The sequence below is a fragment of the Atractosteus spatula genome, chromosome 15 (assembly GCF_055471065.1).
Source record: "Atractosteus spatula isolate fAtrSpa1 chromosome 15, fAtrSpa1.hap1, whole genome shotgun sequence".
Classification (NCBI taxonomy): domain Eukaryota; kingdom Metazoa; phylum Chordata; class Actinopteri; order Semionotiformes; family Lepisosteidae; genus Atractosteus; species Atractosteus spatula.
In genome coordinates this window covers 16,062,325-16,089,743 of record NC_142720.1, presented here as the reverse complement: position 1 = coordinate 16,089,743, position 27,419 = coordinate 16,062,325, and the positions used below count along the sequence as shown (strand labels likewise).

Sequence of the window (27,419 nt, the reverse complement as noted above, 5' to 3'; positions counted from 1 at the left end):
TCCGCGGGAAGCGGAGCGTGTTCTGCTACATCGCTCCATCCTTGCCGGCGCCGCACGCATTTGCAGCGTGCGAGTTCAGTACAGACTAAAAAGAGAATACAAGGTGAAGGACGGCATCTCAAGTGAAAAGTTACTGAATGAAAACGGGTTCTCTGCGCTGCCTTACCTAGCTGGGGTTCTTAGTGTAGGACAGGATTTGAAACTGACGCCATTCCGTTTCTACACTGCCGGCCGTTTCTCCCTTGAAGGCCAGATGCTCGGTGAGCCCAAATGGCGTACGGAAGGGGTCGCAGTTGCTTGCGCTTTTCTAAAAATGTTGCTGCGCTGCGGCAGTTGCCAGGGGACGTCGGAGGGGAGGGGGCGTGATTGGCTGAAGTAGCCTTGTTGCCGTGGCGACGGCAGGGGGTTTGGTAGCGTTGCCGTGCGGTGTGATTTCTGCGCTGCGTGGATGGAGGAAGCAGCTGCTGATCTCTGACACAGTGAGAGAGACAGGCATCTATATGCACATACTGTATACAGATTCACTGCCATATTGCTAAACAGGCACAGCGTGCATGCATGTAAGTACAAACGTGAATTCGTTTTTTTACGCTTAACAATGCCTTTTGGGTAGTTCTCCCTCTTTATCCTGTGCACTGAAGAGAAAATGGGTTATATTAATTAATAACGTGACGCGGTGAATATTTATTTCCCCTCCATATATCTTTTAAGGACGTATGGTAGGATTTGGAGGGACACTGACTCCCCACTTCTGTGGTCCCGTTTTTTTTATTTTTAAAGAAAAATGTGTGTGGTGTGTGTAAGTTATTTCGTTCTCCGAGTTGGGCTTCGATTTGGTTTAACTTCGGTCCCGGTCAGAGCAAGTTAATGTGGTGTATTGGAAGAAATAAAGTTGACGGATTTGACATGTTTACGCAACATTGTTGGGGAGATAGTTGAAACGCCTCTGTCTTAGCGTTCTTTTGTTAGTGTACTGTATTATTGTGAACCAGTAATACAAAACACAAAGGATCGTTTATATCTAATCCCCTTCCTTACCCAAGAATGGACTGTGTAGATAGATTGTATATCCACAAAACAGAAGGCAGGGTCATTGAATGCGTTTCGTCTCAGCGAGCCCTTATCGTGTTCCTGAAACGAGTCGTGCTATTCCGAGAAGTCCTGGCAGGGTCGGACTTCGCATTGTATTTATTTGGGAGACTTTTCTTGGAGGACTAGCCGAGCTGAATGCACTTCATATTTGAAATGCTCGCAATGCTAACCAGCATATTCTCAAACGTTACGTGAATCAGGAAACGCTCGCTTCGGCTCGAATGTAGGGCAGCTGTGCCGCGTGGGCAAACCAGTCGTTCGCGTGCTCACGTCTTCGGCGTGGCCGTTCCGGAACGCACAGCTTTAACTTTTGTCTCACATTGAAATATAATAAAGATAACATGGGTATAAGGAGGGAGCCGTGCGCATTGTTTCCGGTGAATCGGGTGATAGATTGTATCGCTGAGTGACAAGAGACACGTGGTCAGGGGGAGCCGAGCCGAGCGCTGAGGTAGCTAGAAAAGGTTTCGGGAAGGGCTGCACCGACAACTTCTCTCCGTCGAGCTCGTCACATGAGGTGTGTTTCTGGTTTGACGGTGCTCTTGTTTTTCGCCCATGCACCCTGCTTAAAAAAAAAAACGCAGGGCGCCGTGCCAGACACAGAGCAAGAGCTCCTGCCGTGCGGAGCTGAGGAATCCCACACGATTCTATACTTAGCACTGGCGCACATCTCAGCGTAGTGTTTTCAATTTGAGCCTTTTTCTCGAATAAACACAACACGGAGTAGTCTAGACGGGTAGACGCTGCCTTCTCCCCCCCCTCCCAAACAATGGATTTTCGATTTGCGTGCGAAGATCAGCAAGCCCCGGTGAGGGTCTGAGAGCCAGCGGCAGCAGGGATCGAAGTCTGCTTTCCCCCGTTGGCATTGCGTTTTCGTTGAACTTGTATGGAAATAGCCATAAACTAAAAGACGAGAATAACTCGGAAAGTCTACTGGGCGTCCCTTAATTGCTCGTTTACAACAAGAATTGATGGTGCACCCAGTCCTGCTACAGTGAGGATTCCAGGGGCTTTTTTCCGACATTTTCCCGATCGCGTCACTTATTGTACCTTTCAGTATGTCCCCATGTGTCACACTGACTGAGACAGTTCGGAGTGCGGATCTGACCACATTCCAACAAATTTGTCCACCACAGCCTCTGTCCTGTAACAAGATGATATCATCCCGTTATTTTGTCTTGTCTGTTCGGGAAAGTACGTGAACAACCACTATCATGCATCAACGGGCTGTTTATTACGGTGAAGTTTAATCGGCTTACTTTCGGTTTATTTTTCTTGTCTTTTGCAGAAGTGTAGTGAAGGTTTTAGCCGACAGGCCCTGTGATCCCACAAAAGCAGTGCAAAGGTTGATCTTTAGCTCTGGAAGTGGGTAATCTCTGAACACATGATGTAGTAGGTTACAGCAAAAGCATGTCCCAGATCTGCAATGCATTCCAATCAAAGTGTTTCTCTCTGAGCTGTGTGGTAGATGGCCTGTGCACATTGGCAGACTTTCATTGCCACGCATGGCTGTTACCAGTGGTTTTAGTGTCTTTTCGAAGAATTGCATCAATATCGGATTCTCCTGTCTCTTTACTCTCATGTTTGCGTAAAGACGGTTACTGGAATACCTTTGAACTGGACTGTAAGACTGGTTTGCACTTTATTCTGTTGAAGTTTCTGTGCATCAGGTGTGCTCAGTCACCCAGTTGGTCTAGCAGATGCTGTTTGCTGGCACCTACGTAGATAAATAAAAACAAAGAAGCCAGAAAATATAACAACCTGTCTTTTAATTACATGGAATCCGGTCTCTGAGAATGCTATATAGACTAGAATGGCTTTTCATTTCAACCATCAGGGGAGTTGGTTACTGTCCGGTGTGTGTGCCCTTGTGTAACAGTCAATTATTTTATTTAAGGTGTGTACCAGTGAAAGTTAAAATGTTAGCCGCTGCAGAGATAGGAACAAAATGTGTGCTTTATCCGAGTTTGTCCCAATACTAAAAATAAAACATGCCATGTAAGTTATGCTCTTTTTGCTGATGCTGGCCCGAATGAATTCAGCTGTATTGTATTTAGCAAAGTAAGTTTTTAGCACTGTAAGCAGATTCATTCATTGTCATATGGCACACAAATTAAAATTAAGTGAAAACGTACTTTTTTGTGAGCGCTTTGGCTGTTGTGTAATTTTTGTCATTTTTGGATCCGTTTTTTTTTTTGGTTGGTTCTCCAAGATGGTATAAAAACTGTAGTTGAAGCCACTTTAATTGTGTAAATGGTCTGGCTCCCATACTCTCTTCATAGCAGATTATGCAAATCACATCTTCCTTCATGGTAAAACTGTGAAAATACCAGCTACAAAGTGTGTGATTTGTCATTATGGCTTTAATTCTTTGAAAAGGGGAACTTTGCAAAACGAAACATCATTTCTCATATCGATTTTAGGCATAAACTGGTGTGTTTTTTTTTCCTCTCTTAAAAAAGAGCACAAGCAACTAGACCCTATTCAGCAGAACCTGGACTGAGTTTTAATTTTGTCTCTTGTTTGTTTGTAGTTCCTTGATATCTGGTAAACTGTTGTGAAAGATCTGTGGGACACATCTTAAACAACATATGTTTTTGGGCTTTCTAAAAAAAGAAAACCAGTTTGTTTTGTCAACATGGTTAAGGTGGTGTGAATTTCTAGTTTATATGGACAATCAGTGAAATGAGACCTTGTGTGTTACTTTACAGATGCTTGGAAGGTTTTTGATACTAGGTTTGCCCAGTTAAAATATTTAGATTTTGTTTTTTTGGAAACCACAGACTGTCTTGCTAATTGAGCTTTAGTCACACAGAGCTTGACCAATCTGTACCAGATGTGTTTTAAATGAAGGAAGATGTTTGTTAAATTACCATAAACAGCACACGTTCCCCTTGAGATCCAGGGGTATATTGCTCATTTTCCACACATTTGCTTATACCGATTAAGACTCAAGTGAGGAGTGAGGATTTCCAGAGAATAATTAGAGATTTTACTGGGAGGTCATCTCCACCACAGAGGGACAGAGTGAATGTGTGACCTGCTGACTCTTCAGGACTTTTCCTGCTGGCTTCTCCTGTTGTTAACATCTCCTGTGCTCATCAGCTAAATGGCTGAGCAAAACAGGTCCTTGCTGTAGAGGTTGTCTGTTTTAAATGCTGGGCTGGGAATATTTTATTTTGAAATTCCTGTCATTTTATCTTTCCGCTTTGCGGAAGGTGCTAAAAATAGATGAAGATGGCTGTTTTTAGAAAGGCACTGCACTATCATTTAGGAGCTAGACCACTGGGTGCATATTTAGCTTATTTTAATGCAGCGAAAACATTCTCATGGGCTTCTTTTCCCTTTGTTATTCCCTCCCGGGGCTGTGCTGAAACTGTGAGGAGGTTGGTTCTGATCCATAAGAAAGCCTGGTTGGTGGTTTGAATTGAATAGCTCGAGTCTTCCCTTTTCCCGCATGCTTGCCGCGTCTCCATGCTTGCTAAATAATTATATGGCCTTTGTTTTCTGACTGTGCTTTTTCATAATGACTCCAGCTGCACACATTTTTCATCTGGAGACAACACATCTCGTGCTCGCTTTCCCCCTCACTTTTATTTGTGCCTAAAGCTGTGACCAGGAGGCGGCTATCCCCAGGAGACCATAATGCTTTAGTTGTCTTGGATACGTGACATCAGAGCGTGGTAATCAAATATAGGTGGCTGCTCTGAATTTGGGTTGCAAATGTGAGCTCCTATCTGGCCTTGGAGCCTCCCTCTAGCCCTCCCCCTCTTTACTCGGAGATGGAGTGGAACTGTGTACCATGAGGGGGGACCCAGGGCTCCTCGCAGATGAATGACAAGGGAGTGAATACAGCTCCACACACTGACCCCTACTGACTGCCACTAAGCTGCGTGGTTTTGGGTTTCGGTGATAATTGGTCAGAATCATTGTGCTAAAGTCTTTCCAGGCCCCCCCCCCTTTTTTGTGGATAGGGATTTAAAGTCCCTTTCAGTTAATGGTGTGCCATTAGAGTCTTCTTTGTGTTGAAAAGGATGCTAATGGTCCCTGGCCTTAATTGAGAAAAGAGGTCTGCCAACTCCTAGTGTCAGGGAAACAATAGAGCTTTGTGTGGGACACTCCTGGCTAAATAAACGAGGTTTGTTTAATTAAGATGGCAGTGTTACAGTAAAGCAGGCTTTGGGCAGTGGAGGACTGACAGACGATCAGACAGTTCAGGATATGACAGGCATGTCCTTCTTGGCACGTCCTACATGTGCTCAAGCAGTTGTCACACAACACACTGTATATTGACATACAGGCCAACACAAAGGGATTCTTATGGTGTGTTGCATATAGATTTTTTAATACGTGTGTTTTTTGTTTTATAGTTGTGTTTTTCTGAGCTCTGCTTTCAAACGAAGAGGCTTTGGGTTTTGCAAAGAGGAAACTGAATTAAATGGGTGTTAAACACCTTTTTTTCTTATTTTTTGTACAACAGTCTAAACTAAAAAAAAAACTTGTTAGTATGAGAGGGAACTCTCATTTTGTAGTCTATATGTAATTCAAATACCCTGAAATTTTATTGAATTCAGCTAAAAATTTTACATCTTGTTCTCAGGTGAAGTTTATTTATAGCATTCACACTTAATAACAAGAGCTGGTATTCAATGGTGAATTTGAGCATTTTAGTGAAATCAAATGTTTTCTGTCTGTGTTCAACATGAAGTGCTCACTGTTCAAAATTATGTTCCCCTCAGGTACTTTCGGTGCAGATCATATCACCTCTCTGCCTGGGTGATCAGTGACTGAGAGCATATAGAGCAGGTTCCTCCACAGTCAGTACTGTCAAACCGTCTCACGGAGAGATTCTTTATGTATTTTCCTCAGACGCAAATATGCCCAGCTCTTTGAGTTTATTATCCCTAATTTATTTGAATTCTTTTGCACAGATCAGCTCATGTTTATACCCATTTATACAGCTGAGCTTTTTACTCAAGCAATTTTGAGTGATGTGCCTGGTGTGAGGGTGCAAACAGCATTCCCTGCCCAGGATTTGAACTCACAACCTTCCAGTTATGAGTCCACAGCCCTAACCACTACTCCACACTACTGCCTGAGGTTCTCCCACTCTTAGTCATTTTATTTCACTTAATCACTCATTTTATTCTCTGCTACAGTTGCTACAAAACACCTCACGTGTTCTTGAATTTTCAGCAGAAAAGCTTCAGTATTTGGATTTGAAACATAAAACAGCAGGCTTGTCCAAAAACGTTTACTTAGTCAGTGTTTACCCTGTTTATCCTGTGCCTTCGATTTCTCGGGAAGTTGGGAAGTCTGTGTACCAAAGGTTCCATGTCTGTTTAGGTCTGCATGTCAGGGGTAAAAAAAAACATTTGCTTATGATAGGATAATTCACAATTTTAATTCCATTAAAACATTTCTCGCAAATATCTCTGCAATTCTAGCCTGAGTTAGTGGGACTCATTGATAATTCTGTTTTTTTTGGAAATATGACTTCTGCACACCTTGGTCCTATTGTTTTCATTTTCTGTTTATCACATAGAAATAAGACTGAAAACCTATATATTTAAAAAATCCCTCTTTTCACAAAATGGATAATGTTTTGCAATCCCCCGCCTGATTTTAGCTTAAAATCAGAGTTGTGTGCCTTTGTTAACTAGTGTTCGATGAATTAATTACTGTCATACAGGTATCATTTCTTCCGTCTCAGGGTTCAAAAACACCAAAGTAAAACAGGTTATTTTGTTTTGTTCAGTTTTCTTTGCTTTTCCCCCATTTTTCCAAACAAATCCGCGTGACCTTGCTGTCTGGCTGTCAGAATGTCTCCGCTTGCAGTTTCACTGTGTCTGACACACTACGTTTGTTTTTGGAAATGTGACAAAGCATGCAACTCGGGAGTCAGTACTGGCGCTCAAAGTTAATATAATTTCAGAAGGCTGAGAAAAGAAATATGCTTATAGGGCTCGGATACTAAGACAATTGTCGAAAAACTTACTGGCATCTTTATACATCCAGAGTTGAACGTGAAGCTGGTACGGCCTCATGTTTCTAGAATGGGTTAGGTAGCACTGATTTCATGATATGTGTTTTTTGGGTTTTGACTCAAGCCCAGTGGTGCATTTCTTTGCACGGTCTGGGTGTTCGTGACTTTTTGGCCACATAGGGGAAGCCTAAAGGTTTGCAGAATTCAGCAAGAGCCCCCCTGTCTCTCTCAGCGCTGGAGTGCTTTCTTCACGTTCGCTGCTCACGCCGTGGGCTCGCGTGCGGCAGACAGACGCAGGCCGTGGAGAGGAAGAGTGCAGATTGCTCGCAACAGGAGCCGGTGAGCCTGCCAGCAGCTTGTTTGCGCAGCGCCCACGTGGCGTGTGGCGTGTGGGGCGTGAGCGAGCGCGCCACTAGCAATCCGCGATGCATCAAATGGCATGCTTTTCAATCCCTAACCGCTAACACTTGCTCTAATGTATAATTCACGGGGGCTCCACCCCTGCCTCACGGTGGTTATTTACAGGCAGCGGTGCGCAAAAGTTTGGAAACTCCCGCGCAAACAGATGGCAAGCCTCCCCACCCGAGGACAAGAGACCTGCGCTGCTTTCGAGACTTGACCGGGAGAAACAGTGCACTGATACAGACCCTGGACTGCAGAACGGGAACAGACAGTGTTCAGGCTGCAGCACATGGCCAGTGTGAACAGCTCCCGCTTCCCAATCCCCGTTAATCACTTCAGAGCTGGTGTTACATTTCCGTGGGCTCTGGTTGAAGTGGTTAATGTAGCCCCACTTTCTGGAGGGGTGGAGGGGTCAGTGAGTTAGTCAGGGCTAAAGATCATCCCACACGATCCATCCCTGAACCCACCTCAAGGCTGGGCCCGGGTATAGTTGCAGTCATGGCGCAGTGTTCTGAAACTGGCTCTGGTCACAGTAAAAAAGGCTTATCACCACTGCGCTTTCCTGTCAGTCACATCCCACTATTCCTAGGTACGAGTGCACTCGACTATTTACAGACCACAGGTTTTCATTTTATGACGGGGCATCTCTCGCACTTTTCAGGAAGTTAACAAGAGAAATATTTGACTATGATCCTTGTTTTTCATTTACGACTAAAACAATTGGTTCTGATTTTGCCCTGTGTTTTGATTGTTACAGGTCCTGAGCCACAGTGGTCACAAATAGTGGATTGTTGTGTTTATAATCAGGCTCTGATTTTCTCAGTGTGGCCCAGAGAGTATTGGTGCACATCTCTGTTTTCCAAGGATAGTGTGATCTGGTTTGATGAGGTTGGTGCTTTTATAGTGAAAGTGACTTTTAGCTAAGATGCCTGTGTGAAAGCTTTTCTTAATGCACTTCATGTTTCTGACTGTACTGTATTGCGCCTTGATGCAGCATATTGTTCAAATGTTTTTTTTTCTCGTTTTGCTCCTGAAACGCTTGAGCCCATACGTGCAAGTGAAACATAGATATTGATACCAGCTACATCTGGATGAATGGGTTCGGTGCTTTTCAGTCAGAAGTTTCACACGACATTCAATTGTTTAGTAATCCCCCTTCGCACTGACATTACCTCAGTGAGAAAACTTCTGGAAAGTCTGCCAGCTCTAATTTTAATTTTAGCTGCGGGTGTTTTCAGAGCTTTCAGAGGTTTCACAAGAAGGGTAGTTTTGAGCCTAACTGTGTCAGACGCATGTGATGAGCTGTGCACCCTAGTCTGGGAAGAGAGCTTTTCCACGGCGGATGTTCTGTCCAGTTCACTCCATTCCTCTGACGTGCTGGAGGGCCCTGGGGATGGGATGGGAGAGGAGGAGGAGGATCAGGCTTCACTCGTACTTTTCCCTTTAATGCTGGTCTCAGCGCTTCGCTGCAGATATTGATCGCAGCACACCAGGCTCTGCCTCCTCCTGTAGGAGAGCTCCCTCATTCTCTAGAGGTCAGGGGCTGCAGCATTGCAGGTGGGGTTGAACTGGGCCATGGTTCTGTTTGATGTTCAGTAAAAAATTACAAATGTTTTGTTTGTTTTTTTTCCGGCAGCAGCTCAGAATAAGTGGTACCACAAATCCAGATATTTTATGTCTTTCAGTTGCCTCAGATAATACATTATCTTTTACACTTCTGAGTCCAAGAGCTGATACTAACCACTTTTAATATGTATCACATTGCATTTTGGGAAATGCGGTATAATGGTGGGAAGAACAGTAGGGGAAACCCATTTTAGTTTAGTATCCATGTTCAGTTGTAGCAGAGAACTAAGACTTGTTTAAAGTAATTTCTTATCATGTGCTCTGTTTCTCTGGAATGACATTCCAGCAATATGCAGACACCTGTGGAAAGGCATAGGAATGGACTACTAGTAACCTGGGCTTTCACTTTGGCTTAAATTTATCCCCTTTCTTTTTCCCTGGAGTGGGCCATTAAAGACTTGATCATTTCAGAGCTGTGGCTTTGATGTTCGGCATAACAATACCAGTAACAATATTAAACACTTCAGTGGGAAGTTGAATTCTCTGCTTTCTATAGATATTCAAATCACCTGTGTGTTTTTGTTGGCCCGAGAGCTCTTTAATGTCCCCCAGCCTGGGTAATTTGCAATGAAATGGGTGTGTTAGCCATAAAGCCCTGGCTGATGGAGAGGCTGAGGCAGGTGAGCTTTGTGTTGGTAATTGGGGTTAATTAAGCTCTCCGCCTGGCCCATTCTGAGAGCTGTATGCTAGGCTGAATGGATTGGTAATGTGAGCCACCACCCAGCTTGCACCTTGCTGGGTATAAGTGGATAATCTGTATGCTTAGTCTTCATAGATGAGAAATGGGAAGAGGATAGGAGCTACGGCTCTTCACACTTCGGTACTGTATCCAGAAAATGTCCAAGTGTCTGTAAATGGGTTCTGGAGGAGTGTTGACTGATCCTGTGCTTCCCACTGCTGCTTTGTATCAGGTGTTGTGTTTCTGCACACCGTTTCCCAGCTTACAAATCCTTTCTACTCTCCACATTGTGAATCACACACTGAACACCGCGTTGGCCCCCTGCAAGCAGAAACCCCAGTTGGAACAGGAGTTTATTACCCATCCCCTCATTGGACAGATCTTAGTTTCTTGGCTAGCGAGAGTATAAAGCTGTGGCCTACAATTGTTGTTAGCTGTTACATAACCTTTAAAATTAGTTCACATCTTAATCTCTAATTTAACTGGTTATTTTTTTCTATTGTTTAGTAACCACATGGTTTTTAAGCCCACAAATGAGATGGTACTAGCCCTGTCTCAGATGGACAGCTGTGTCAGCACAGCACTCAGCTTACCTTTAAGTATTTGTGTAAATCTGTGTCTTTTATAGGATGGGTGCATTTTATGTAGGTTGAGACCATTTTTAATGGCATGTAATATTTAAAATTTCCTTTCTCAGCCTTGTGCAGTACAGCTCCAGCAATGTCTTTTCTCCTGCGATGACTCTTTGACATACTAAATAGCTATGCTGCTTAAATCACCTGTTTATAATACATGATAAATGACAATATCACCTTAAAAACGTTGAAGTGCTGCGATCTGTAAACTGCTGCCTGAAGAGGCTTAGTCTTGCTCTTTTGTTTGTGTAAGATATAAAATTAAAGTGCCATATAAACACTCTAAAACATTTCAGTATTGTGTGACATTCCCTGTGGCAGCTAAGACGCATTATCTACAGTGAGGTACACACAACTCCCACTACAATTCTTATCATCACGTTCTCCCTATTCTGTGTACCAGTTATTGTAGGTGGTATCTGATTGAATGGTTGACTTTGTGAAGCGTAGGTATATATATTCTTACAGCATGTATTTTTAGAACAGTATTGTACATTTATTGTTAGTTCATATAAAGCCGAACAGTAACATAAAAAAAAAGTTTTACTTAAGACAAATAGTTAATAATGGGGAAAATGAATCAACATGAACTGGTTAGAAATATTCGCAGTATTGGATATGTGACTTTTGGAAACTCGGCTATTATGGCTATGAAGAAGAAGGCAGCCTGAGATTGAACTGACTGGAGCCAGTGAAGCAGTACAGCACCCACACAGTAGGTCTAACGAGATGTCTGTGCTGGAGAATCATCTTCATCATGCCAGGGCAGAAGAAAAACTCAACACTACTCAAAGAAAGACTTTGAAGCCTCCCGGGAGTTCGATTTGTTGTAGTTATTGTTCCAACTTTCACGTTTTGATAAAGAAACATCCATCCATCTCATGTGTCTTAGGTATTTATGTAGGTAAATTAATCTTTCCTCGGTGATATTTTAAAGCACTTTACTCCTTTTCATGAAACAGGCTGGTAATATTTTGGGGGGTTGGCATTTTAAGCCTAGATACATTTTTTATTGCAGTTTTTCTGAGAGGCATGATCCTTCTGTGGAGAAAAGAATTTCTGGTTGTGCTACAAGAGGAGTCTGGGTTAACCTTTCAGTAGATGACATCTTGATTGCTCTGATTTTCTAAGTGCTATGAATCATTGCTGGGTGAGACTGCTTTTTGCTGTTTGTGGTTAGCTTTGCTTCCCGATACCTGCCACAGTCATATCGGAGCCTTTTTGTTTGTTTAGAAGAGAAAAACAGGAGTCCTTCTCTTCCTGCTTCCTGCCCGGGTTAGAAGAGCAACTTCCGGGTGCACGCTCACAATGTTCTGTCCTCTCAGAGTGCTCCCCAGTGCACTGTGGTCCCTGTATTGGTTATGTCTTTAACCTGTTTATGAACTTTTATGAATACGCCCAACAAAATAAAAATGAATTTGTGTGTCTGCCTCTGTCCTGTGCGCTGCTCAACCTTGAACTTTGAAGGAGTACTTCAAAATGCCCTTGCTAAGAGGCCTACCCCAGTGTCTCCCTGCGCACTGCCTGAATGTGTTCGGGGCGTCCTGTCTGTCGGTGTCCATTCTGCAGTCTCCCAGTCTGGCCTCAGATTGACCCAGTTACAGAGCGCTGTTCCCTGCTTCCTCCCCTCCCCCACTGCAGCCCTCACTCTGGTTTGCTGTGAGACAGCCCTGATAGTATTATTATCATACACTTCTCAGGGTTTTAATTTTTCTCTCTCCTTTTGCCGTTTTTAAGTTAAAGTGACAGGCGGTTGCCATGGAGATGTGGGGCAGGGCCACGTGGGCCGGCAGTGCCGCTGTGCATTGTGTGACCCTGCGGTGGAGATGCGCTCTGCGCGGTGGCATGGCTGGGCTCCAGGCAGCTCACGGATCCCACTGCCGCAGCTGAGGCCGTTTTCCTCTGTTGACACGGTCCATGTGGGCCTTTCTTTAGACACGGCACCCGTTCTCCTTTCCTGGACGACGGCTGGAGAGAAATTTGCTTTTCAAATTTTGCGTTGTTTTCCCCCCCAACCCCTTGCCGTTCTCGTATGTCGGTGTGGTGCGGCCCAGGTGACGCAGGAAAGGGAATGCACTATCGCCGTGAATGGAGGAAAGGAGTGGGGGCATTCCTTAGGGAAGGATTCTCCGTCACCTTTGCTCATCAGCACAAGTCAGCTGCTGGCTGTGATCAGTCGTGTGGGAGTGTTACTGTGTTTTGTGATCTCAGCTGGGACTGGCACTTCAAGTTAGACTGACGTCCAGAGATGAAAAGGCTCGGATTAATTGGTAGTAGTATTAAAAGCAGGTAGACTGTTTTTAAGTTAAAAGTACAGAAAAGGACGCCATTGGTAAATCTTCATTTCTATTCAGACATATTTTAGGTGTGATTTGCCTGTTCCAGTGAGCTGTAGCAGCAAATAAGTGCACAAGAGACATAAAACAATTAGAAATGTTTGTCTAATACTTTATTCTATTACCTTGCTGTTGGCTACTTCTATAACTACTTCTATAAAGTAATTAGTATGTAAACTGCTGTATTCTGCATATTTGTCACGGTTGTATACAGTGGTGTTATGGTGCGTGCTGTTCCCATGGTTACAGCCTCGTTTTCAGGTATTAACTTTTATTTCAGTTTTGCTGAAAACTGAGCGGACTTCAAAAATGGATAAAAACGTAACCGATTACAGCTTGCACCGGTCTCTTCATAGCTTCTCATTTACCACAAATACTGTTGGACTGCAGGCACAAGGATCCCTTCTATTCAGGGGACTTTAATAGAAAATAAATTGAAGGGCTGCTGAGGTCGAAGTGTGGGTGTTTCTTTTAGAAATTAACATTTAGAAATGGGACCTGATCCTGAGGGTTTTTTTTTAAATGACATGGCTTGTCATTGTGGAAATTATGAGTCAGATGTTGAGTCATAATTCAAATTTGACACAAAGCTCAGTGTTGAAATCTGATTTACTGAGAAGAATATCAGTGATTTGTCCCTTCCATTTGAATCATGAGAGCTGTGTCTGAATGCTTTATGGGCCTTCAATTAGCTGCAAGTGATTTCAATTCTCACTTCATACGTTTTGTACGTCTTCTGGTTGGCATTCCTCTTCTGTATATCAATCGTTTCCCAACCACATTGTTTTCTTATAATATCTCATGTCAGTCGTTCTGAGGGTTTTTGAAGGATGCATATTATCTCAGATACTTAAACGTTTCTCAGATGTCCTTCGTTTGAACTTCGAGAGCCGCGCCAAATGAAGTGCCTCTTGATCCCAAGTCAGAGCAACTGTGAGATCAGACAGCAGCCTGAGCTGAGAGCGTGATCAAGTCCTCAGACAGGGAGAGTTGCAGCAGGTGGTTGGGATTCTTTACTTAGGCTCCTTAATACGAGCTCTGCAGAGGAGTTCTGTTTTTATATGTGCGGCCTCTGGAGTCGAACTGTTCTGTACGTTAGTTAACTTTGTGCATGGGCATTTGCAGAATCTGAGTGCCGGTGTGAAGCTGTAGAGGAGCAGTGTAATTTAAGCACAACTCTTCAGTAAGGTGTGGCAGTGTCATCTGAACTGTGGCTGAGCAGCGCTCCTGCTGCCATTCTTATAATCAGAAGCTTTATTCTGCAGGTCTGTCGGCCCCTATGTCTGTCTAGTCTACAGCTGCTTCTCTTCTGCATGCTTAATAGGATTGTGAAAGGATCCGAGTGTAGGCAATGAAATTAACAGTCTAGTATGTGGACTAAATCTCTGTTGCATGCCAATTTCCTTCTCTGTGTTTGCAGAGCCCCCTGGTTTAATGGGTCCGATAATCGGAATGACTCCAGATAAGAAAGCAGAAACGCCGGGACTGCAGGAGCGGGCGGGGCTGCGGCCGGCTCCCTGCGGAACGGGCACCCTGCCCGAGGCCGAGAGCGCCGCCAGCCCCCGCGCCACCAGCCTGGACCGGGGTCCCGGGGACGACGAGGAGCTCACCAACCTCAACTGGCTGCACGAGAACCTGCTGCAGAACTTCACGCTGGGGTCCGAGGCTCAGCCCAGCGTCAGCCCGCTCTTCGACATCGAGGGAGACGGAGTGCCACCTCCCTCCTTCTCCTCCTCCTCTTCATCTTCCTCCCTCGCTGGCAGGGAGAAGGACTCGCTCAAATCCAAGCCACCGTACTCCTTCAGCCTGCTCATCTACATGGCCATCGAGCAGTCCCCCAACAAGTGTCTGCCCGTGAAGGAGATCTACAGCTGGATCCTAGAGCACTTCCCCTACTTCTCGAGTGCCCCCACGGGGTGGAAGAACTCTGTGCGTCACAACCTGTCCCTTAACAAGTGCTTCCGCAAGGTGGAGAGGAGCCTGGGAAAGGTGAGGAGAGAGTCCGCAGTACCGATCCATTGGGCTGCTAGCTAAGCTCATAGCAACACCTCTGTGCCTCATTTCAAAGCATCAGAAAGATCATTAATGAGAGGAGCCCACCTGGCCTCTGTTGGTTATTTAGTTGCTGGTAGCTGATTGATCTGGGAAGGTCATTAAGTAATTTTCTGAAAGATTGTGCAATGGCTAGGTGATCTGATCAAGACACTCTCAACTGCATAACAAGTTCCCGTTTTCAGTCCTAAATGCTCTTCCTTTGAACTTTCTCTTGTGTTCTAAAGATATCTGATATCTCCTAACCTCAAGACAAAAGAGATGCAGTTTCACCTGTCTTTCAGGACATTCTCCAGGGCTGCTACTGCCTGAAGGATTTGCAAAGTCCAGAGGCACCACTGCACTGTGCAGCTGCTTTCTTAGCTTATTCGGTGTGATTGAGAGCTATAATGAGAGTTTTGGATGTAATCAAGAGTGCTGAATAGATTTTAGATGAATATTTTTGTATTACATTATTAAACAGTTCCTGAATTCACAAAGTAAATGTAATATATACCTTTATCAAAAAATAAATAGTTTTCTGAACAATCTTTCTGAATATTCATCATTTGAATATTTTATCCGGGAGAAAACGTGGGTAATTTTGAAAGCTGAAAACTGAACTAAAACATAAAAGTGAAAGTGATTAGTGACTGCTGTGAACAGCAGCAGACAGCAGGAGATACATCTGTGCCACTATATCCGGTGCCATTGCGTCTCACATGCCTTTTAGTGTTAAAATAAGTCGCATGCCTCTGACTTCAGTGATTCCCGATAACAAAGGAATTCTGTCAAGGTCAACTTCCTTATTAAAAAAAAATGACTACGGCAGTATTTCAGTACACCGATGTTACAAACGATTTCAGTTATGTAAAGTGCCATGAGGTTTTCTGCCCGGATCTGTGAAACTGCCTGAAATAGGATCGCCCCTGCTCCCATGTGTTTGCAGCTGCTGCAGCATGAACTGCAGGCACAGTGTGAGGCAGGGCAGACTGCAGCAGGTCACCAGTGTGCAGTAAATCACAGGCCATGGCTCGGACATTCATCAGTTTGTATTTCATGTGTGGCTGGTTTCCATCCAGCACAGTGAAGCAGTGGCCAACCCCGAGCAGGGGCTTTCCCTGTGATCAGATTGCTCAAGTTAATAGTAATTGGAGGATTCATCTTATACCAGGATGCTAATGCATTTGGTTTTCTGTGTGACTTCCAGTACAGTGAAGAGCTGACATGCTTCCTGGGTAGTAATTTTTGTACAGCTGTTTAATTGAACAGCTCTTTTACCCTTAATTTGAAAGCAGCAAGTTTCCCAGCAGTCAGCTCGTGTCTGAGCAGCGTTGGTGTCAGATGACAGCCTGGTTTCTGTTGCCATGGTGATGTTTCCTCCTTCCTGTTTATGAGCGGCTGGTAATATGAGTCAAGGTTATATTCCTCTTCATCTGCAGGGCTCTTTCAGATTGCTCAACAAAAAAAAACAACAATCCCCCTGCTTCCTGTCTTTCACAGTCAAACCAAATATCAAAACACAGTGAGATATATGTTCTGGCCATTATATATTTTTAATTATATTTGCATTTACTTACTTATAGCCCCTTTTGTGTTGTTTAAATATAATATGTGTAGGTGACATTGTGGGCCTAGATGTAGTAGTCTCTTTACCTGGTCTTAATCTTTGTGCAGTACGCAATTTTGATGTTCATGTAGAACATGAATATTTTAGTTTGTGAACTAACTAGCAGCGTTTTGGTGAAATGTGAAACAGTAGTAGCATATTTAGCGGGTGCTTATTTCAGTATGGGTCTGAATATACGTTTATAAAAAAAATAAAGTGCAGTAGGAGCTCAACCGATTAATTGACCCTGTGGTGTGATGGTTGATGGTACACGCGGAGGGGATGCTCAGCTGTCTGTGTAAGAGAGGAAGAGTGAAGGAAATTTCCAGTACTGTTTACCACCATAATGGTCTCATTGTGTGAGTCTTTTTTTTTGCTTTGGGCTGGAAACTTAAGTGGGTTGTGCTACACATGCACAGAGACATTTTCAGTTTGTTCCATTTTTGCAACCTTGCCATTTCTGCTTCACTGGTGCGGTTATTCAACAAGAACTAGAAGCTGTTTTTCAGCTTTTCTTTTCCAGTCTAATCTGCAGTAGCGTACCTGAAACTGGTGTTCATTTATTTTGCAAGCTTGTTGCGCTGTGCCTGTTTTTTGTCCTGCTTGTCCTGTGTGTGAACCCAGATTTCCCTCTCTCTGTGGCCCCTTCTGTGTGTAAATTGCGTCTGAGCGTGTCCCTCTTGCCCAACGAGGAGGCACCTGATAGCCCTTATTTGTATGCAGTTTGTGTGGAGTAATAATAGGAGATTTTGTTTAGCATTCACAGTGCGTTACCTATACTCAACAGCTACCCATAGTCCTCCAGACAGTCAAGCTAGCAAAGGGTAGCAGCTGCAAGGTAAACACAGGGGCTGTGGTCTTGGCCATACCCATTCTTCACTCAAACTTATCTTCCAGGTGGTGGAACAATCCCACTACTGAGGCCTCACTGGTATGGTCCAAGATGGAGAACGGACTGATGCAAAGCAGCGTTACTGTAGATCGCAGGTCATGCTGCTCTCACAGTGCACAGCTGCCCTTTCCTGCTGTCGGGGAGTTCGTAATTTCCATCTTTTTTCTTCCAGGCGAATGGGAAGGGCTCCTTGTGGTGCGTGGACCCGGAATACCGACCCAATCTGATCCAGGCCCTGAAGAAGCAGCACTTTCCCAGTGCCCATGCCTTCTGCACGCCTCCTGCCTCCCCACCCAGGTACTGCAGCACCACAGCACAGACTCAGACATGAAGAAACAACACCTAGAAACAGCCTACAAGTAGTCTGATATTTTGTATCCTGAAATCTGTGTGACCTTTTGTAACTAAATCATGTTGTTTTCTTTAAAAAAAACAAGCTTAAACAATAGTAAGTATTGTAGAAATGTGCCTCCATTTTCTTCAGAACAATATCTGGCTGTTGTCTGGGCAATGTTGTCTGAGCCCAGCTTAAGATTTTTTTATCTTTTTTTCTGTAGGTGTTTATGTTTTGTCATGTAGAGTTTCCGTGTGTTGGAAATGTCCTTACTATCTGCTCATGTTCGTAGCCAAGGACTTGCCAAAATAGTCAGTCTTGTTGTAAATTGGTATTAATGCGTCAGTGTACTCGTGTCAGTTTGTACATGTAGGATCTTCCTCATTATGGTCTTTGCAAGAAATAGTGTGAAATGTATTTCTAGTGTGAGACATGTGCCCAGGTTGAGAATGCAAAGCTGCTTTTGATGGTTGGAGAAGCACAGTGCCTCTACAGACACATCTTTGGGGTTGACTTCCTGTGTCTTTGGCAGGTGTCTGTATACATGTTGTCACCATCTTGTATTGTGTGACTTGAAGCCTGTGCTTACTAGAATGCATGGGTGTCTGCCTATTGCTGTGTCTCTGTTGTATATTTGAAGTGAACCATGGGGAGCAGGGAGAGGGAGAGCTACAGTGGCAGTATTTAATAATGCTGCACTGTGCTCCCCCAGAAACCTTGCATGAGGAGCAACAGGTAAAGGAGGCTCTAATATTGTGCTCTCAGTGCAGTTGATCATTCTATTAATGTATGCAGGATGCTTGTAGGTTAGACCCCAACCACCTAGCTTATGCCTAAGGCAGTATAACAAGTCAGGGCTGCAATTGTTTAAGTCATCAAGTACTCTAACATAAAATGTATCAATAACTCTGCTCATCTGCAACATTACGGGTTGTGGTTTGACTGCCTGTCAAATATCTGTACACATTAGAATAAACTGACTGGTCTGTTAGCCTGGAGGACATGCAGATCCCTCCTGACTGTGATGGAGTCAAAAATTTGAACTCTAACATATATGGGACTCTTAAAGACGGAAAAGTGTGGATCTTTGTAAATTTGCACATACACAAATAGGACCAGAGGGAACATGTGGACAATGACAGTGAACACTGAACGCAGTCATATAGTTGTTTACCATGTCCTTCCATCTCTGCAAGCCATCATGGATGCAGTTGGTTAGAACACTGAGCCCTGTACTACTGTTATTGTCCCTGGGGAAGCTTTTTCTATGGTCCTATTCACACAAGTGCCAAAGTTCATTGGTCCACAGTCTGCAGTTTCCCCTTTTATAGCTCTTTAATTAGACCAGCTACCTTTACAAGCACCCTGTAGGTACTAGATACTTAATTCTTGTCTGTAGTACTTTAAGTGTTATTGCTACAATTTACAAAAAGCAGGAATATTTGCTTTAGAGACATTCTTTCACATGTCTTCAAAGGACAGGATGTAACAAGACAAAAATGCATCTTAATTAGGGAGCTACTGTATAGTGCTTCCCGGGTGTCAGGCAGTGCAGTGTGAGAGCAGGGACAGAGCAGTGCTGAGGCTGGCGTGTTCCCTTGTGCATTCATTCATCCATTCATGCAGAAGGACCTGGGTGTGGGGCTGTGGCCTGCTGCTCAGAAACCAGGTCTGGGTGAAAACTGCTTGCTGTCAGAGTGGGCACAGATCTGGGTATTTACAGTCTTGTCGGTTGCCTACAAGTTCATGGGCATGCAAATAACCAAAAAACTGTAAAAAGCGATTTGAATAAATTACTGAGTGTAAGTAATTGATGCTGCAGTGAACCAGTGTGTATCTTTGTCAATTACCCCAACTTTACCCTGCCTTATAGCTTGTGTTTCCTGTTTATCTTGCAGTGCATCTTCACCTCCTCGCCACCTCATCCCTCAGGACCAGAGCTGCTCTCTGAAAGGTGAGGCCCCAACACACGCATTTCTCTGTCATCACTATACAAGGCTGGTCGCTTCGTGGCACATCTGAGATATTGAACATGATAAAGCTTAACAAGGGAACATGCCATTTTTGCCTTACTAAATTCTTCTGGTCCTGAGATGTGTTATTTTTTCCTGCTCATCCAGCTGTAGTTGAAAATGGGCAGAGTTGTGCTCAATCTCGCTTGAAGTTAAATTGATAGTGTTAAAGGTAATGCTAGAAGATTTAGTGGATAAGAGACCACAGACCTGGTTATTCTGTTGTAGAATGTAGAAGGATGTATTCTTCCTATACATTCATACACCTTTAGGTGGGCTTCTGGTAGAACACAAGAACTAGGTCTGTAGCTTTAGACTCAGGAGGTAATGACTGAATTGGTAGCTTACAGTAAGGGACAGTCCACATAGGCAGCCACTTTTAAATAAATGCACACTGTCCAAATCTGGGATGAATGAGTTCGAGCTGTGTGATTTAGTACATTGGCATGTCAGGTCACTTTTAAGAAGACCTCTGTGCTTATAGCAAAGGATTTACCTGGCCAGGGAACTGAAATAGACTCGCACACATGCTTGGTTTTAACTTGCATATAGATATGGTGTTTGCACAGTGTTTTCAAAATGAGCAGCTACAAACATAATGTGTAATATACTTTCTGCAGAGTTACTGGATGTGCACTGATAACATTAAATATGGTGACAATTAAATCCATTTTTTATATTTTTTCATAAAATGTATCCTATGTCACTATAACAACACCTTCCATCAAATAATCAATGTTTCCAAGTTCAATCAGAGCAGCCCTTATGGTATAGAATTTCACTCTATCCATCTTTCTCCCTCTCTCTATCCTTTTTGTAACCTTGACTACAGAAACACCACCAGCCAGTGTATGTGTTGTTAGTGAAGAATATTCGCTCTTTCAGATAGAGATTAATAATTTATACTCTTCTGTCCTCCGTGGGGCCCAAGAGCTCTCAACACAGCTGGGGATTATGACAGAATAGCAGCTCTCTTCAGTTTATTAAGAGCTAACAGTAAATATTCTTTAATGCATGTTCTCTCCCTGTCTTTGCAGAGTCTGATATTGATGCTGCCACAGCCATGATGCTTTTAAATTCAGCCCCAGAGCAGCACAGAATGGAATGTAAGGCCTTTGTTACTGTAGCTATTAAAGATGCATTGTCCTCTGTTTCTGAAAGCATAAACAATATTCCTGAATGTTAAAATCATTGCATCCACAGAAGAATGTAGTACTGATTTTCAGGTGCACACTGGATTAGAAGGCTGTTTCTAGTACATTCTCTTTAAGTTTAAAAAATGTAGTGCTATTCAGGAATGATGTTGTCTTGTATTTATTTATGTAGAACGAAATGAGCTGTCCTGTGATTATGCTAAATGCTAACTGCCATAGCTTTATTTACTCTTGTACTTCTCACCAGAATGATCTGCAGTTGTTATAGATATTACACACAGGGGTCTATGTTGCTTCTATTTGGATGTCATGTAATTTTAATCCACTGACAGTGTCTGTTCCTTGAAGAGATAAAGAGAAAGCCTGGTAATTGCTCTAGCATTGCCCTAATGCTCTAGTCTGTATTCCGCTATTTAGCTTACAAGGGCTACAGTTTGTGCCAGACTATCCATGTGCATTGTCATAGCTGGCAGTCCAGGTGAGAGATAATGTAAAGAGAAATGCACTGTCCAGTTTTCACTTCCTGACCAAATCCACAGTGAAAGCTGATTTAGGGTGCTCCACATGATTTTTATCATGTGTATATCTTGAATTTGACTTGAGTCCAAAGCAAATATTTTTACATAGATTTTTTTTCTAGGAGTCACTTGACTATTTCTTAATTTTTCTGAAAATATTTTTGCTTTATATTACTGCATAAACCCTTGAGAGGTTTCTTTTTGACAGTGAATTGCATACTGTCTACAGAGAAACCGTCTCTGATAATACTATGTAGCTTACTTTAACTAAAGCTTTTTCTATTTGCAGACAGTCTGGGCTATTGGCATATCAATGAAAGAGCTATAGAATGTGAACATTTTGTCTTCATTTTGTGGTCTTCAGCTTAGCTGTCTCTTTGAAACCATGGAAAGTTAATTTGATCATATTTAATTTGATAGTTCATGTGGACCTCTTTGTGATTTTGGTTAATGAACAAATCTGTCTTGGATAATAGCTGTCTGCTTTCTGGAGTGAATAGACACCGAACAAGGGCAGAGAGAATAAAACACAGTTGTTAAATGTTACTGCACTGGGTTTGCAAGCTTTCTGTTTGTGCTGGTTGACTTCAAACTGCTTCTTGGCCTGGTACAGATTGAGAAGTTTTATATGTTATTTTTGGTGCCATCCATTTTATTTCATATAGCTTGTGTTGGTGTGGCTGCTACATCACAATTCTTGAGTCCAGGGTTCGATTCCAGACTGGGGTGCCTACCCTGAGAAGCTTACATGTAACCCCTGTAGTTTTCAGCTATTGCTCCAGTTTGCTTCCACCTTCCAAAAACGTGCTAGCCAGTGGTGTCTCTGAATTACCCCCGAGTGCTTGTGTGTTGATTTGACCTGTGATGGACACCTGGACAGTAAGGATTGCCACTTGTTAACCCTTACTCTGGTCCTGTGGGTTCCTTGAGGGATAGAAAGCATTGCATCAGTGAGAGTGATGGATTGATAGACGGCGAGCGCTCACACGCACCTTGCCTGTGTTTGTTTGCTGCAGGCCGAGCGGTACAGGACCGGCCGATGGACCTGTCTCGGCCAGAGGTGGCAGTGGTCAGCAGCGACCCCAAGGAGGACCACAACTACAGTGCGTCCTTCCAGCGCTGTGTCTCACGCTGCAGCACCTCCTCCCTCTCCTCGCTGGACGAGGGCTACCAGCCAGCCTCCCAGGCCCGGCGGGCAGGCAGCGAGGGTTTCCACAGCGACGAGGACTCCGACCTGGCGGAGGAGCCGGAGGAGGTGCAGGGGCGGCTGGGGGACAGCGGGTACGGGGCGTCCCAGCGCAGCGGCGGCGGCGGCGGCAGTGCCCCCCGGCCCCGTGCCAAGGGCCCCCCAGGGAAGAAAGCCCGCAGGGAGGCCAAGCCAGAGATCGACGAGGAGCTGAAGGAGGCCGCCGGGTCGTTGCTTCACCTGGCTGGGATCCGCACCTGCCTGGATGCCTCCAGACGCACAGCCAAGAGCAAGAGTAGAAAAAGCAAAAAATAGGGCGCCTCTCTCCTCCCTTCCCCCCGGTGTTTTCTTACGTTTGGTGAATCAATCTCATTTTTTTTACACAAAATATCCCCCACATGGCAATATTATCATTCACACAGGAGATCAAAGCCATATTGAGACTTTTGCTACTGGAAACGGCTCCAGAAACGCTGCCGACTTTAATTGGTTTAGAAGTCGGAGCAGTTCAAGGCTTCAGAAACCTAAAGGAGTTTTCAGAAATTGGACAGTTGCATGCTTCCTTCCCATTCAAGTCTGTCCGTATACAAGTGAAAATATTTATACTAAGGATGAGTGCATGGATGTAAAATACAAATTGGAACACCTATCCATCTTGTAGTCGTAGTTCGGTTTCTTCTACCAAGGTGTAAAAAAGAAAAAAAAAGTTGCCAATTGCCATCGTTTTTGTTAGAAGACTTTTGTTATATAATTATGAGACAAAGAGAAATGCAATAATTATTCCAAAACTTCTCGTTTTATTTTTTTATTGTAATTTTTGGGTTTCCTTTTTTTTTGAAAGATGCAGTTTGGTAGTGGATGCAAAGTCTGAGCTGATGATAGAGAAGCAGCAGAGTTGACTTGAAGCAGGACTTTGTCAGACGGGATGAAACCTCAATTAAACCTCGGCTTCCTAACAAAACCATTTTCAGCAGTTAAATGCCTCATGTTTGAACTTAAAAGGAACAAGTGGACTTGGCAGCAGAAATAAAATAACCCGAAGGACGTGTGGATACTGAAAACCTGAAACCTAAAGCAGGAAGTTTAAAACAGATCTTGGAAAGTACATTTGGGAGCGAGTCTGCCACTGTTCAGAATTCAACGGGCCATCCACAACTTCTTCAGCAGAAACAGACCCTGTTATTGTGGCTCTTGTTGTCATTGTTTTTGTTCATTTTCATATTTCTTTGTGCAAACTGAAACAGGTTAATCGTGGCAGCCTTTCAGACGATTTCAGCTCAGATCCTATGCAAGGTGTGTTGGAGGTGGAGTGGCTATCCCTATGGTGACGACACGCCGGCCCCTCTGACTTGTGAGCGCGTGTGACAGTGCGTGTGTGAGTGTGGGCTGCAGAGCGAGATACATGGACAAGAGACGCAGAGATCCCGGTGTAATGAGAAGTACCACAGAGATAGTGACAGGAGCTTACAAAGACACTGTCAAAAGCAGAAAAACAATTGTTGATTTCTCCCGTTCACAAAAAATTCTGAAAGTTAAGTTAGTTAAGTTATGGCTTGAGTGTTGATCTGCACTGAAGTTTCTTTTAGTTGTCTACCCATCATGTAGTTCGAGTGTTTGGGATGCCTCTAATATATGCAAATATATGAAAGGTTCCAGGGCAAGTCTTCATTCCTACAGGTTGATTCTGTACATGCATGGCAGACCTCAGTTCTTTCTTTGGTTTCCCTAGGTGAACCAGCGGTGTTCACATGCGCTAATGTCTTCTTTACAGTTGTTCTTTGATTTCTAATGCCAAATCGTGACAAACCGCAGTATTTTTTCAGTTTATGTGAAAGCTTTTTTGCACTCTGTCCCAGTGTAGGTAGTAGATTGTCACTCCTCTCCTTTGCACAAGCATCTCACACATATAGCTGCCCCCGCTCTTTGAGGGTCAGGTGAAACTAGCCCTGAATCTGTCAGCTGAAGGTCACCTGCGGCATGTGCTTTAATGCAGACCCAGGTGCCAGCTGGCGTGGGCTTTGGAATAGTGTCATTGAGGTGCCAGAGGTAATGGCACAAAGTGCACTACCTGCACGATGTATAGACAGCACGCTGTTACACGGTCAGTTCTGAACAGAAATGCTGAGAAAAATAAAGGAAATCAGGGAAAATGTGGTCGAAGTACTTAAGCAATGTGAGTAACAAAATGTATGCTTTGGATCTAGGAAATAGCCCTTCCCTGTAGACCCCTGTCCCTCAGAGGAACCCAAATGTGGAAACTCCATTGGTAGCTGACCAGGTCCCCAATGGAAGTACCTTTTATCCTCTTGGCCTCCCCAGGCCACCAACCCCTCTGTCCACTCCACCCTTGCAGCTGTTTTCCTTCCTTGTTACATTTTCCAAGTGGTTACATAAGTGTGGTAACAGAAGGTGCAGAAGTTGTAATAACTCATACTGCCCTTGACCCTTTGCTGAAAGGGGCGAATAACGTGTTCGGAGAAAGAGCTGGCAGCTCCGGTGCTTGAGCTAAGACATGTGATTAATCACACAGGGAGGACTGCAGCACTTACTGAGCCCCTGTGTGTCAGGGGGTGATTGGCCCTCTCTCCGAGGAACGGATATGACAGTGTTCTGATTAGAGCTGTCGGTGACATTCTCACTGCCATATACTTCACCTCTACTGAGGTGGGATGGGTGATAACATTATGTATAAATGTTTTTTATTTGCTGTTGTTTTAATTTCATATGATTTTTAGGGTGCTCTTCCTTTTGTATATTTATATTTGCCATTCTCCTGGATTTTAAAGATCTGTATGTATAGACGGAAACGATTGATAAAGTATAAATTGAAATGTGCGAATCATGCGGACATTGTTCATCAAGTCTGTAACGGTTGTTAGATGACATTTGGTAGAGATGGGAGATGTTTGTCTCCTTAGCCACAGTTCACATTTCGAGGTGAAGTTGCCACCCATATAAAATGTGGAGCTCATTACAAACTGACCCTTGTCAAAGAAGATGGCAAACCCACTCAAATGTATCAATATAGGACGGGTTTATGTAGTGATGGAATTCCCTTATATTTGACGTCATCATGTCTGCTGAGTTCATGTGTGGAGGGTCAGTGTCACCAGATTATCTCAGAAGCCCCTTTGGAAGAGTTTTGGTGATAATTGGTGTGGATATGAGTATTGTCAAGAATGCAGAAAGCGTGCTGTGAAATCTCAGTGCTCGTGATTTTGCTTCAGTGAAAGGAATCAGACTCTCAGCTGCTGGTTATAATCTAGCCAACTAGATCACCAGTGTTCACCACTGGGACCCTGAGACACAACTGTAAAACTCCCATTTGTGCTCCACGCAAAACAAGAAGAGGCAAGCGAGGGCAACCTCTAGAGCTCTTTTGTTTGGCTGACTTAGATAACTTCAGAAGTAGGTGAAGTGAACTGAAGTCATGGAGATCTGCTGAAAAGTCAAAAGAAAAAGCGTTGCTTGAACTTACCAACCAACCCTTATAAAGAGAGCTGTATCTATCTGTGTCATTACTCTGGATATCAAAAATCGTGTTTAAAAATTGACGATGGCTTTTATACATCAGAGGTGCACAGGTCCAGTCCTGGAAGGCCTCAGTATCGGCAGGTTTTTCTTCTATCTGAACTCTGAACTATCCAGTTAATAAAGTAATAGGCTTAACTGGACCAGTTTGACACCGTTCTGCTAGAGGTATAAGAGACCCTTTATGATAGTCTGAGATGTAAGCCCTCAGGACTGGGGTTGTGCACCTGCTTATAAACTGTTTGAAATGAAAAGTTTAATAATCATTGTTAGTTCCTCATGAGTACTTAAATTAAAGATAAATGTGTGTAACCGCACAACTTCAATCTTAAGCTGCCAACCTAGAAATCCACTTTCAATTAGAACAATTAAACCAAACTGGCCAGGACATTTGTGGTGGGGGAGACATCCCAGGTCTTGATTTTGGCTTCCAGGGTTAGTATTAAGTATCCATCAGATTGTAGTGCCATCAGAGAATGAGGATCCTGGACAGACTTCTGAGCTTAAGCTCTTTCAGTTACTGTATTTCAGTAAAAGTTCAGTGAAAATGACTGCCTAAGCAAGGTGATACCAGCCTTAAATCCATAGGTAAAAGTAGAAAGTTTGGTTATCTTTGGAACATACAGTGAATATTCATTATGATTCTAGGGTTAATTTACATAATAGGAAATATCCCTATGAATGTAAATGTAGAAATCTATAGATTATAGAAGAACATTCTGTAGGATTTTTCATCACAGAGGACTTCAATGTGAAAAGATATTGAAGGCATGTTTGTGTGGGGGGGTGGTACATACCAGTGTATTGTAAGCTTTGAGTATTTTCTAGCCAACTAGCCAGAAGAACCAGGGTGACTTTGTCATTGACAGTATTTGCCAGGTGACATTAGAAGCTGGTTAAGTGATATAGGGTTGGCATACTGAATCTTTTGAATCTATTCTATAATTTAATCAAAGATTGATATTTTTTTTAACATTTAATTAAAAGCTGCCAATCCAGTATCAGTTTGCGTCTGTTGTCTGCCATGTCTGTTAGACAGACAAACCTTTGGTTTTTGTATGCTAACCTCTGTTAATAAAATGTTTATAAAGTTTATTTTCGCCAAAGATATGCAATTGCATTATATATGGTATTACTGAATAAAATGTTCTTGTTATACACGTTTTGTATGTTTTTTTTGTTTGCTCTTTTTAGCTTCTGTTCTCATGTGATTTACTCTGATTATCTTGTAAATCGGGTTTTTCCAGCTACTGCTCTGAGGCTTGTGACGGTGTGGAATAAAAAAGTAGGGCACTTTTACCAAGTAAACAGCTGTTGCCAGTCAGTACATTCTCTGAAGGGAGTGACAAGGATATTTGCTTGCCTTTCAGTCAATGTTGAGACGGTTAAGCTTGCA

General features: G+C 43.4%; 1 protein-coding gene across 3 annotated transcripts; it reads left to right on the top strand.

The window, feature by feature from the left end:
• On the top strand, nt 1-27,179 carry LOC148820116 (forkhead box protein N2-like). 3 transcript variants are annotated; one of them, XM_088934235.1, is made up of 6 exons: nt 1-103; nt 14,177-14,745; nt 17,461-17,585; nt 19,521-19,576; nt 20,672-20,740; nt 22,323-27,179. In XM_088934235.1, the coding sequence occupies exons 2-6, from the start codon at nt 14,191-14,193 to the stop codon at nt 22,805-22,807; spliced, it is 1,290 nt and encodes a 429-aa protein (XP_088790361.1). In that variant the 5' UTR covers nt 1-103; nt 14,177-14,190; the 3' UTR covers nt 22,808-27,179. The 3 variants fall into 3 exon arrangements, with proteins under 3 accessions (XP_088790361.1, XP_088790360.1, XP_088790362.1); XM_088934234.1 differs by lacking the exon at nt 1-103 and adding an exon at nt 241-260; XM_088934236.1 differs by lacking the exon at nt 1-103 and adding an exon at nt 477-560.
• Nucleotides 27,180-27,419: the final 240 nt, after the last annotated feature.

Excerpts from the sequence above, each read along its gene's own strand:
- LOC148820116 (XM_088934234.1), top strand. Across the intron at positions 17,586-19,520 it reads CCTCCTGCCTCCCCACCCAG|TGCATCTTCACCTCCTCGCC; the intron begins GTACTGCAGCAC and ends TTTATCTTGCAG. Across the intron at positions 20,741-22,322 it reads AGAGCAGCACAGAATGGAAT|GCCGAGCGGTACAGGACCGG; the intron begins GTAAGGCCTTTG and ends TGTTTGCTGCAG.